This window comes from Babylonia areolata, chromosome 20, assembly GCF_041734735.1.
Source record: "Babylonia areolata isolate BAREFJ2019XMU chromosome 20, ASM4173473v1, whole genome shotgun sequence".
In the NCBI taxonomy this organism is placed as follows: Eukaryota; Metazoa; Mollusca; class Gastropoda; order Neogastropoda; family Buccinidae; genus Babylonia; species Babylonia areolata.
Genome location: NC_134895.1, coordinates 41,354,791 through 41,368,509, shown reverse-complemented (window position 1 = coordinate 41,368,509; position 13,719 = coordinate 41,354,791). Strand labels below are relative to the sequence as shown.

At 44.6% G+C, this 13,719-nt stretch overlaps 1 protein-coding gene across 1 annotated transcript in view; it reads right to left on the bottom strand.

Annotated features, from left to right (window-relative positions):
• Positions 1 to 1,907: 1,907 nt before the first annotated feature.
• Positions 1,908 to 13,719, bottom strand: part of LOC143295160 (uncharacterized) — a 36,679-nt gene continuing 24,867 nt past the window's right edge. Inside the window, exons 2-7 of the mRNA XM_076606734.1 lie at positions 12,195 to 12,262; positions 11,700 to 11,975; positions 9,432 to 9,650; positions 6,780 to 6,878; positions 4,230 to 4,439; positions 1,908 to 2,455 (exon numbers count right to left, since the gene is read on the bottom strand). Of these exons, the coding sequence (XP_076462849.1) occupies positions 1,919 to 2,455; positions 4,230 to 4,439; positions 6,780 to 6,878; positions 9,432 to 9,650; positions 11,700 to 11,975; positions 12,195 to 12,251 (1,398 nt within the window). The 5' untranslated portion in view covers positions 12,252 to 12,262 and the 3' untranslated portion in view covers positions 1,908 to 1,918. The remainder of the gene's footprint in view (positions 2,456 to 4,229; positions 4,440 to 6,779; positions 6,879 to 9,431; positions 9,651 to 11,699; positions 11,976 to 12,194; positions 12,263 to 13,719) is intronic.

Here is a 13,719-nt window from a genome sequence, read left to right as displayed (position 1 = left end):
ATGTGTTCACCTCCTGAATTAAAAGTTGTACTACTACTCGCCATACCCAATGATTGGCTCTGGACCCACAATGCTAGGCCGGATTTCAGTGGCTTGTCTGTATGACCGGAAATCCGCATCTGAGAGAGGCATTAGCGTTAAAAAAAAAAGAAAAAAAAAAAAAGGAATAAAAGAGAAATAAATAAAGGTAGCCATGCATTTGATTTATTATCGCAATCATACCTTTTCACGTTTTCTGTTCACACAACTAACATTGGTATATGCTACTCCCGGGTCGTAATGCGCATCTTTCTCTCCCCCCCCCCCCCTCTCTGTCTGTCTGTCTGTCACACACACACACACACACACACACACTTATCATTCATTACTCATTCCGATCCACTTCTAATGCCCTTTTCTCCATTTTCATCATTCTTTCGGCATTTCAACCTGCACTACGATGAATTAGTGGGGGGCGGGGAGGGGGGGGGGGGGGGGGGGGGGGGGGGGGATAGTTTTGTGTAACTGGTACAAATAAAAATCAATGGCGACTTTCATTTGAAAAAAAAAAAAAATCATAATTATTCCATTACCAAAATTATTCCAGAAAGAGTACATAATGCAGTTTTTTTTTTTACAGTTATTTCTTTCTGAAATTTAATCCACTATACACAAACACACACACAATCATCAGCAAACGACCTATATATATATATATATATATATATATATATATATATATATATATATATATATATATATATATCAAGTCTATGAGCTTGGGTCACGTGGATTGGATCACGTGCTCAGAGATCAGCCAATCACGATGAAGTTTCACTCCCCACACATATTTTTCTGTGTGCAATGTGGTTACCTTTTCCTTGCAGCTTTTAAAAAAAGAAAAAACAAAACAAAAAAACAACAACAGTTTTTCACATCGTGCACTTTCATTTGTGTTTGATTCCTCAATAGTCGAATGGAGAGATTGTAAGAACCGTTCGAAATTTCGAAAAGTAAAAAAAAACCCAAAAACAACAACAGGTGCCACAATCGTTGAGAAACACAGCTTATGATGATGACGACAGTGACGATAATGATAAGAAGAAGAAGAAGAAGAAGCAGTAGTCTTAGAAGAAGATGAACAGCATCAACAGCAACAACCACAGAAGCAACCATCATCATCATCATCATCATCATCATCATCAATACCACAATGCAAAAGAATGAGCACAAACTCGTTAATAATGCTGCTTATTTCCCAGATAGCGCCGCCGCCGCCGTTTTGTTTTCTCACATAAATTTGACGACCTTGACGGAAATGGGATCTTCTGAGTCGGGGAAAAAAACACCAAAAAAAGAAGAAAAAAAAAAGAAAACCCCCCCCAAACAAGGCACGTAGTCCTTAAAGCTTTGTGTCGCACCACTCCTTTTCATTGGTTGAGCGTCGAGCGATCTTGCTGTAAAAAAAAACAACAACAAAAACCCCCCCACACCAACAACGAAATAAAACATAAAATATTTGTCAGCTCGAATCACACACAATCTAACACAACATATTGGTATGTTCGCTGCCCACTACTCCGTCCCTCCCCCCCACCCACCAACCCCTCTCCCCCCCCTCCCCCACCCTCCAACCCATCCCCTCACGCCACCATTGTTTTGGTGTTGTCAATGCAGTGCTGGAAAAGTTCCCTCCCTTCCACAGCTTCCACGATGGCGTGGTTACCATCCCCGTTGACTGTAAGTCTTTTATCCAGTTTTCTGAAACATTCACCAGTGGTGGTGAACAAATAAATTGATAAAGAAAGAAAGAAAGAAAGAAATCTTTTCTTCCAGAAAATGAACAAAAAGACTAAACCACGACAAAACCCGACAAACAAACGAACAAAAAAAAAAAAAAAAAAAAAAAAAGGAGGAAAAAAAGCGGTTGGTAGATGCATCACTTCCGGACACCACCACCACCACCACCACCCCTGGTGCTGGTCACCGCCCTTGTCGCCACAGCCGACTTGTTCCGGGCGTGCAGGGTGGTGCTTTGTCGGCCGATGGACGGCAGCGCTGATGACCCTCCCTCCTTCAGGCCACACACAGGGGCGTACACCTTGTCCCCCCCGGACGTGGCCCCACCACCACCCGGCCCGGAAGCTCTGGACGCCCGTGCAGTGTTGGCGGCGGCGACGCCTTGGCTGGGGCTCCTCAGGCCGGGGTTCCCTCTAGGGGGCACGGGGCTCTTAGAGCCCATGGGCAGCAGGTTCATGGGGCTGGCCGTCAGAGGGCGCTGCACGCCCGTGCCCTGGCCGTGGGGGTACTCGCCGTGGCGGGGCGTGGCGGCGCGCGTCTTCATCAGCATGTTCTTGATGTCGCGGACGTCACTGTGCATCTGGCGGTTCTGCTCGCGCAGCTGCCGCATCTCCTCGTAGTTCTGGCGCATCACCTCGCGCATGCGCTCTACCTCCTGCCGCATGGCTTTGGTCGCCTGGACCAAAAAAAAAAAAAAAAGAAAAAAAAGAAAAAAAAGAAAAAGAAAAAAAAAAGAAAAAAGAAAAAAAAAGAGTAAATGAATAAAATAAAGAAATGATAAATGATTGGTGGTGGTGAAAGGGTGTGTGTTGCAGGGTATGTGTGTGTGTGTGTGTGTGTGTGTGGGTGTGGGTGTGTGTGTGTGTGTGTGTGTAGGGGGGAGGGTATGGGTGTGTGTGCGTGAAAGTTTGTGAAATTCCATGTGCTCCCCTTTGAACATGTTGTGCATGGGGCCCCACTCCTCCTCCTCCTCCTCATCGTCATCATGAAGAGCAGCAGCAGCAGCATAGTCATCATCATCATATCATCACCACCACCACTGACACCACCATCATCACCATGATCACCATCATCATCATCGTCCTCCTCCTCCTCCTCATCACAACCATCATCACTCATCTTGCTCGGCTCCTTCAGCTTGTTGTGCATAGAGCCCCTCTCCTCCTCCTCCTCCTCATCATCATCATCGTCACCACCACCATCACCATCATCACCCACCTTGTCCACCTCCTCTTTGAACTTGTGCATGGACCACCTCTCCTCCTCCTCCTCATCATCGTCATCACCATCATCACCACCACCACCACCACCATCACCCACCTTGTCCACCTCCTCTTTGAACTTGTGCATGGACCATCTCTACTCCTCCTCCTGCTCCTCATCATCATTATCATCGTCACCACCATCATCACCCACCTTGTCCACATCATCTTTGAACTTGTGCATGGACCCCCTCTACTCCTCCTCCTCCTCCTCATTATCATCATCATCACCATCCCCATCATCACCCACCTTGTCCAGTTCCTTTTTGAACTTGTGCATGGACCATCTCTACTCCTCCTCCTCCTCATCATCATCATCGTCATCACCATCATCACCACCACCATCACCATCATCACCCACCTTGTCCACCTCTTCTTTGAACTTGTGCATGGACCACCTCTCCTCCTCCTCCTCCTCCTCATCATCATCATCGTCATCATCGTCACCACCACCATCACCATCATCACCCACCTTGTCCAGCTCCTGTTTGAACTTGTGCATGGACCCCCTCTCCTCCTTCTCCTCCTCCTCCTCCTCATCATCGTCATCACCATCGTCACCATCACCATCATCACCCACCTTGTCCAGCTCCTCTTTGAACTTGTGCATGGACCACCTCTCCTCCTCATCATCATCATCGTCACCACTACCATCACCATCATCACCCACCTTGTCCAGCTCCCCTTTGAACTTGTGCAGGAGGAAGGTGGCAGAATGGTTAAGACGCTCAGCTGCCAATACAGAGAGTCCGTGAGGGTGTGGGTTCGAATCCCGCTCTCGCCCTTTCTCCTAAGTTTGACTGGAAAATCAAACTGAGCGTCTAGTCTTTCGGATGAGACGATAAACCGAGGTCCCGTGTGCAGCACGCACTTGGCGCACTGAAAAAGAACCCATGGCAACGAGAGTGTTGTCCTCTGGCGAAATTACGTAAAATGAAATCCACTTTCATAGGTACACAAATATGTAAGCATGCACTCAAGGCCTGACTAAGCGCGTTGGGTTATGCTGCTGGTCAGGCATCTGCTCAACAGATGTGGTGTAGCGTGTATGGATTTGTCCGAACGCAGTGACGCCTCCTTGAGAAAGTGAAACTGAAACTGAAACTGCATGGACCACCTCTACTCCTCCTCCTCTTCCTCCTCCTCCTCATCACCATCGTCACCATCACCATCCCCATCATCACCCACCTTGTCCAGTTCCTCTTTGAACTTGTTGTGCATGGACCCCCTCTCCTCCTCCAGCTGCCTGATGCGGGCAGTCTGCTGCTCCATGATCTTGGTGGCCCTCTGCAGCTCCTGCTCCATGGCCCCCAGCCGCTTCTTCAGCTCCACCAGCTCCTGGCCCAGCCTGCTGATCTCCGAGTTCTGCTCCTTGTACAGGGCGTCCGTCTCCAGGGCCTGCACAGGGAGAGAGAGAGAGAGAGAGAGAGAGAGAGAGAGAGAGAGAGAGAGAGAGAGAGAGAGAGAGAGAGAGAGAGACAAAGACAAAGACAAATTTTTTTTATTGGCAAATAGCGTTTTACAGCTCTAGTGCCAAGGGGGATTATTCAGCTTATTTTAGTGGACGACGAAAAAAAGTATAACGAAAAATAAGGGGAAATAACAAGCAAATAATACATAATCATAAACACATAAACACTCATGCATTCGCACCCAAAACATTAATACAACATATTCCATATTACTCATGCATAATACTAAGTAATTAATTCGAACATATGACCATCCAACTTTGCAGCCGAGCCTTTTTTGGTTATTTACCAATCTAAATTGAGTTATGGATCTTATATTTTATTCTGCATTATGTTTCTATCATGTTAAAACGATCGTTCGGTTAATCTTTTCCTTCGAATGTTGTATGCTTCTACAATATATTTGGCGAGTGAAAATAGGATGTCTTCATTATCTGATGAAAGGATAGCTACTAGATCACGTCTTAATGCAAACGGATGTGTAAAGAATGTATAATCATTTCTAATAACACTGTATTCCTTACAATGGAAAACAAAATGATCCTCATTTTCTAAATCCTGATGACACAACTGACATACACTATCACTTTCACTATTTTGAATATTCCATACTCTATTTGCATTAAGCCCTGACAGAGAGAGAGAGAGAGAGAGAGAGAGAGAGAGAGAGAGAGAGAGAGAGAGAGGAGCTGCACAACTCATTCTGCCTATTGCAATGAACATATAGGTGTGTTTTCTGAACATGGATATTTCTATGCACAATGGCTGGGTTTTCAAATGGCCCAGTATATTAGCAAGAGCATTTTGTTAATGCACGTGTGTCTTGTTTTCCTTGACATAAATCATACAAACAGAAAGAAAGTTAAAGAAGAAAACGTAAAATATCAATCAATCAATCAATCTATCAATAAACAAAGTGTATCATTTTCAGTCACTGGGAATATCGATGTTTTGGACTTGTTACATTCATCGTCAGTTGTTTGTTTAGTTCAATAAACGGCTTCCCTTTGACCACGTCCATAAAGTATTTTTCTCTTTAATTGTACTTCAATTTTTCTTCTATCTTGGATTCTTCCCCTAACCTCAATATATATATATTGTTTACGTATTTCTAAATGATAACATTTAGATATAACAGCTATAACCAGATGTCTACCATCACCAGGGATGTGTGACGGGACATTACACAAAATCCCCTCCACCCCCCCACCCAACCGAAAAGGAAGAAAGAAGATGCAGATAATTATTGCACCCATCGTCGGGTGCAAATAGCCTGGTAGTTAAAGCGTTGGACTTTCAATCTGAGGGTCCCGGGTTCGAATCTCGATAACGACGCCTGGTGGGTAAAGGGTGGAGTTTTTTTCCCGATCTCCCAGGTCAACATATTTTGCAGACCTGCTTGTGCCTGAACCCCCTTCGCAAGCAGAAGATCAAATACGCACGTTAAAGATACTGTAATCCATGTCAGTGCTCGGTGGGTTATGGAGACAAGAACATACCCAGCATGCACACCCCCGCAAACGGGGTATGGCTGCCCACATAGCGTGGTAAAAACGGTCATACACGTCAAAGCCCACTCATGTACATACGAGTGGGAGTTGCAGCCCACGAAAGAAGAAGAAGAAGAGGAGGAGGAAGAGGAGGAGGAGGAGGAGGAGATTGATTGATTGATTGAATCTTTAATGGGTAAAGAATTAGGCACAGTAAAGGCCTTTTTACAATTCTGCCCATTTAACGACATAAAAAATAAAGAACGAACGACACAAAACATAAAAATAAAGAAATAAACTGAAATAAAATAAAATAATAAGAACGACGAATAAGAATAGGAACTTGAATAGTCTATTAAAGGTAACAAAGCGATGAAAAACTGGAACAATTGGTACATTACATGTACATAGGTACTACACACACACACACACACACACACACACACACACACACACACACACACACACACAAAATTATAAAACAAGCAACAAAGACATACGTACACATTCACGCCCACACACTCAAACACACACAAACACACACACGCACTTACTGTTCACACATACACATACATTCAATTTTTCATTCATCATGGCATGGCAGCTAGTGGACTGAGTACAAGCAAGCATTTGCAAAAGACCGCGAGTAGGTTAATCAAATGTATCGAATAGAAATATTCTTATCTTAGTTTTAAAGAGAGATATGGCTGGAATTGGAGAAGAAGAAGAAGAAGAAGAAGAAGAAGAAGAAGAAGAAGAAGAAGAATCGCACCCACCTCCTTCTTGTGCTTGACCTGTCCGATCTGACGGTGCAGCTTGTGGGCATAGTCCTCAGTCTGCCTGACCATCTTCTTCAACTCCTCGATCTCGCTGACCTTTTGAAGAAAGAAATAAATGAATAAAAGAAATAAATCAATAAATTATCAGTAATAATGATGATGATAATCATCATCATCATCGTCATCTAATTACAATATAGTTTCACTCTCCACTCTCGTTTTAGAGTTGTCTATTAATAGTAGTAGTAGTAGTAGTAGTAGTAGTAGTAGTAGTAGTAGTAGTAGTATTTTGTTGTTGTAGTTGTTTTCCAGGTGCCAGTTGCATTGCTTGGTTCTAAGTTTTTGACAGTTACACGTGACTAAGTGCCTACACTGACCGAACTACGCCATTGGTCAGTTCCATACTACACACAGTTAGTTAGCGGGTTACGACCATACTAGGCTCTTCCGTCCGAGCAATGCAACTGGTTCCAGAGCTTTAGAAACTGCTCACACGGTGGCTGGGCGTTCCCTTGAAGCTTTTTCACACATACCTCTTTGGGTTGTCTCCTCTTTTGCTCGATAATATGAATTTTAAGTTTGTTAGAATCGTCCAAATCTTCGAAATTTAAACAGAATAGTTTCGTTAAGAAACGCCACTTATGAGTAAGATGGTGACAACAACAACAGCACTAATAACAATATAACAACAACAACAACAACAACAGCAATAATAATGATACGAAGAAGAAGAATGACAATGATGATGATGATTATAGTCTGGATAGTGAGGAATTCTATTTCTACCGTGCCCTTGACATTAATCAGTTTCTATTTTTACTTTGCTCTGGATGCTGAGGTCTTCTATTTTTACCCTGCTCTGGATGCTGAGATGTTCTATTTTTACCCTGCTCTGGACGTTAATCAGTTCTATTTTTACCTTGCTCCGGATGCTGAGGTGTTCTATTTTTACCCTGCTCTGGATGCTGAGATGTTCTATTTTTACCCTGCTCTGGACGTTAATCAGTTCTATTTTTTTTACCTTGCTCCAGATGCTTAGGTGTTCTATTTTTACCCTGCTCTGGACGTTAATCAGTTCTATTTTTACCTTGCTCTGGATGCCGAGGTGTTCTATTTTTACACTGCTCTGGACGTTAATCAGTTCTATTTTTACCTTGCTCCGGAAGCTGAGGTGTTCTATTTTTACCCTGTTCTGGACATTAATCAGTTCTATTTTTTTCTTGCTCTAGATGCTGAGGTGTTCTATTTTTACCCTGCTCTGCACGTTAATCAGTTCTATTTTTACCTTGCTCCGGATGCTGAGGTGTTCTATTTTTACCCTGCTCTGCACGTTAATCAGTTCTATTTTTACATTGCTCTGGATGCCGAGGTGTTCGTTTTGACTCACGCATGTAAATAAAGTTAATTGATGTGTGTGTGTGTGTGTGTGTGTGTGTGTGTGTGTGTGTGTGTGTGTGTGTGTGTGTGTGTGTATGTGTGTGTAAAACTTTAACGTTAGCTATTTCTTGGCTTCTAAAAGTGTTACGGAAACCGAAATTGGTAGGGTGGTAGTTATGAATGAGACCTTTGATTTACTCCACTTTCTGGTGATACGGTACAGAGGCCTAGAGATCCAAGCTCCAGAACTTTATTTGACAAGGCAGAAAAAAGCTTGACAAAGGTCGTATCTTACATCCATTTTTCAAAAAATCAATCCTGATATTATGACCTTCCAGTTATACAGCATGATCACTAACGAATACAAAATTCTCTGCTTAAGCAGTTCAAGGTCATAAACAGGCATATCATATTGAAAAGAGAAGATCAGAAAATGATTTTTTTTCTTTTGCTATTGGACTCGTACTTACATAGACTAAATTGAGACATATGTAAAGCCACATATTACTACGATCACACACACACACACACACACACACACACACACACACACACACACACACACACACATATATATATATATATATATATATATATATATATATATATATATATGTATATATGCACGTGCGTAGCATCTCTTTACATGAGAAAACGATGATTGAATAAGAAAAGATCGGATGTTAGAGAGAAGATATCTTATAATTATGATATTCCCTTTTCCTTGTTCTGGATGGTAAGGTCTTTCTCTTGATTGGCCCGGACCGGCATACATAATCATCATCATCATCATCATCATCATCATCAACATCATCATCAACATCAACAACAATCACAACAACTCGTAGAAACATTCTGACGGGCGCAATAGCCGAGTGGTTAAAGCGTTGGACCGTCAATCTGAGGGTCCCGGGTTCGAATCACGGTGATGGCGCCTGGTGGGTAAAGGGTGGAGATTTTTACTATCTCCCAGGTCAACATATGTGCAGACCTGCAAGTGCCTGAACCCCCTTCGTGTGTATATGCAAGCAGAAGATCAAATACGCACGTTAAAGATCCTGTAATCCATGTCAGCGTTCGGTGGGTTATGGAAACAAGAACATACCCAGTATGCACACCCCCGAAAACGGAGTATGGCTGCCTACATGGTGGGGTAAAAATGGTCATACACGTAAAAGCCCACTCGTGTGCATACGAGTGAACTTGGGAGTTGCAGCCCACGAACGCAGAAGAAGAAGAAGAAGAAGTAGAAACATTCTGTTTTAACCTCACCTTGTCCTGGATGGTGAGGTCCTTTTCCTGGCTAGCCCGGAGCAGGGTGTGGATGCGCTCCTCCCGGTTGACCAGGGACTCCCTCAGGTCGTCGATCTCGGACTCCTTGCTGCGGATGACCGTGTCCTTCTCCTGCCGTAGCTTGTTCTTGTCGTCGCGATGCTGCTTCTCCTCCACCTGTAGCCGGAGGCGGAGAGCCTCGATCTGCCCTTCCAGAATCTGTGTGGGCGAGCAGGAGGAGGAGGAGGAGGTGAAGGAGGAGGAGTAGGAGGAGGTTGGGGGGGGGGAAGAGGGGGATGAAGTAGAGGGTGAGGAAAAGCAGGAGGAGGAGGAGGAGAAGGAGGCGGAGGAGGTGAAGGAGGAAGAGGTTGGGGGAGGAGGAAGAGAGGGAGGAAGAAGAGAAGGGGGAGGAAGGAGAGGGGGAGAAAGAGGAGGAGGAATAGGAGGGGGAGGAAGAAGAGGAGGGGGAGGAAGAGGGAGAGGAAGAGGGGGAAGAAGAGGAGGGGGAAGATGAGGAGGGGGAGGAGGAAGAGGAGGGGGAGGAAGAGGAGGAGGAGGGAGGGAGAGGAGGAGGAAGAAGAGGAGGGGGAGGAAGAGGAGGTGGAGGAAGAAGAGGAGAAGGAGAAGTGTAGGGATGAAAGGACGAAGAAGAGGAGGAGTGGGGATGAAGAGAAGGAGGAGTAGGAGGAAAAGGAGGAGGAGGAGGATGAAGAGGAGGAGTGGGAGGAATAGGAGGAGGAGTGGGGATGAAGAGAAGGAGGAGTATGAGGAGGAGGAAGAGGAGGAGGAGGAGGAAGAGGATGAAGAAGAGGAGGAGTGGGAGGAATAGGAGACGGAGGCAGAAGTGGAGGAGGAAGAGGATGAAGAAGAGGAGGAGAAGGAGGAAGAGAAGAAGAAGAAGGAGTGGGGATGAAGAGGAGCAGGAGGAGCAGGAGGAGGAGGAACAGGAGGGAGAAGAAGAGGAGATGGTGAAGGAGGAAAATGAGGAGGGGGAAGATGAGGAAGAGGAAGGGTAGGAGGATGAAGGGGGGAGAGGAGGAAGAAGAAGACACGGGGGGGGGGGGGGGGGAGGATTAATAAAGAAGATGTATTGCAGTGAATTGCAATTTATTGTATTGCAGTGTGTTGCATTTCATTGTATTGTATTGTATTGTACTGCACTGGATTGCCTTGTATTGTATTGTACTGTATTGTGTGTATACATTACGATAGAACTTTATATGTGTGTGTGTGTGTGTGTGTGTGTGTGTGTGTGTGTGTGTGTGTGTGTGTGTGTGTGTTTAAAATCGACACTTTAGCGCACGGTACAAGAACCCATGTTGTTCTCTCTGGCAAAAAATTGTAGAAGAAATCCTCGTTGGTACAGTGGTAGGTACTTACACACATACACATACACGTGTTTCTTTGTTGTTTCTTTGTTTTTCTTTGTTTTGTTGTTGTTGTTGCTTGTTTTGTTTTTCGGTGTGTTTGTGTGTGTGTGTGTGTGTGTGTGTGTGTGTGTGTGTGTGTGTGTGGGCGCACGCGCGCGCGCGTGCGCTCGCGCGAATGACTGCAACCTAATATGAATGATACACAAAACGAATGATGAACGCCCAGTGTCAGTCTGTCCAGCCAGGTAATCAACCTGTTGTGCAAATGAGTCCGTGTTTGTTTATAAAGCGCGTTTAGCTTTGTCACTCACTGAGCATAGGCGCTATATAGGTATCCATATCATCCATCATCGTCATCGTCATCATCATCATCATCATCATCACCATCATCATCATCATCACCATCACCATCAATATCATTACCACCACAATCATCATTACCACCACAATCATCATCACCATCACCGCCACCATCCTTCTCCTCCTCCTCTTCATCATCATCAACTCCTCCCTCCTACCACCCCATCCCCACACCACACCACACCGTACCCACACCACACCACACCACACCCACACCCCCACCTACACCCACACCACACCCACATCACACCACACCACATCATACCCACACCACACCACACCACACCACACCATACCCACACCACACCACACCCACACCACACCATACCCACATCCGCACCCACACCAGCATCCACACCACACCACACCCACACCCACAACACAACGCACCACGCCACACCCACAACACATCACACCACAAACACACCCACACTACACCACACCCACAGCACATCACACCACACCACACCACACCACACCACACCACACCACACACACACCCACACCACACCCACACCACACCCACACCCACACCCACCTTGTTCATGGACACGACCCCTTGCAGCATGCTGTCCGCCTCCTCATCCTCCACAGACTGGGTGACGTCCTCGTCAGAAGCCACAGAGGAACGAGAGGCGGTGTCGGGCGGTGCGGGGCCTGCTGGGGCGTGGAGGCTGTTGGAGGCAAGGGCTGGGGCAGGGTGGAGGGGACCCGTGCCGGTGCCCGTGCCCATGCCCGTGCCCGTGACCCCCACACTGGAAGGGCTGCCTGCCCGGGGAGTGATGCCTGTGCCCTGTACTGTCAGCTTGTCGCTCTGCGCAGTGTACACATGGGGAACAATTATCTACAGAAGATGAATGAATACACGAATAAATGAATAAACTAGTAGGCTAAGCAAACACACACACACACGCATGCACGAACACACACACACACACACACACACTCACACGCACGCACTCGCGCAGGCACACACACCCGCACACACGCACACACACACACACACACAACACACACACACACACACACGGACCTTCATGGTGAGAGAGCGGACATCAGGGGGGTGAGTCATGAGCCCACCACTGGCCATCCTGTGCTCATCTGGAACACACACACACACACACACACACACACACACACACACACAAACACACACACACACAAACACACACACACACACACACACACACACACACACACACACACACACACTCATTTGAAGATATTCCACAGTGCGAAGGTACCCAACAGAAAGTTATATTAATGCCCTGTTTTGTCAGTTGGTGAATAATATGTTTTATTTCCTTTGTCATCTCAATTCGCTTCTTTGAATTTGGAGATTCTATAGCTTGTAATACTGACTTCGAGTTGACACATAATAATTATAATCTGACATACAGTTTTCGGAATGTCTGAAATATAATTTGAGGCCATAAGTATGGCTATAAGTTCAGCTGTGAAAATGGAATGTTGTCTACCAATGTAGTATAATTTTTCTACTCTAAATGAAGGAATTACAAAAGCCGCTCCTGGATTACCATTTTCTAGAACAGATCCGTCTGCATATATTTTTTAGATAATTTGAATATTGATTTTCTATATGGGAGAGCACTTCAGGTTTTAACAGAAATGGTAACTAGTTCTTGGATAAATCTGTATAATCTATTTCAAAGGTAGCTTTACACTGCTCCCATTCAGGGACTGGTGAAAAAGTAGGTATTTTTATAATTTGCTTGTCTTTGGATTCCGTAGCACTAATGATATTTGATGCAAATGTATCAATGGATGTCACAGACTGTATCGTCTTAGCTCTTTTAGCAAAATCTTTTTGTGAACTCAAATTAGCTTCTTCTTTCGAAAAGGTTTCATATACGAAAGATTTGATAACGAATTTCGCGGCTAAAGCTTTACTTTGTTCATCAAGAGACAAAACACCTGCTTCTCTGTAAGTCCCTAAGTTTGATGTAAGAATGGGCACACATGGAGCGAGTTTATAAGCCGTAAAATCAATATTTTGAAGCGTGGAGCGCTTAAAATACCTCTTGAGCGTATGTCAAGCGTGAACGTACGAGGGAGGTAGCGAGAGATATCAACCAAGCAGCTAGAAGAGCAGCACGACATTTCGAAGGCGCAATACAACTTGGCATCCAGTTGGATCTATAAGAATGCATTAGAAGTATAGAAAATGTACCTAGAAATCGATTTAAGAAATTACTTATAGATTCAAATAATCAATATTACCAATGTTGTGTTAATACAATGAATGCAGCTAATTCCAAAAGTTTTCTAAATTTGACACCTACAGCACATTCAAGACAAATTACAAATCTAATGTATAGAATTCGTTTAAATGCCTTTCGTACAAAATTTTCTAAAAATATAAAATGCATATGCGGTAAGCAAATAACTGTAAGCCATACACTCATTCATTGTCAAAGCATAAGACAGTTTATTCCAAAAGATGTAGTTGATGACTTTTCTTCCAATATTTCATTAGCCACTGAAAAGATTTTGAATGATTATTCACTACTTACAACGTTTTTTCGGAAATTTTAAAC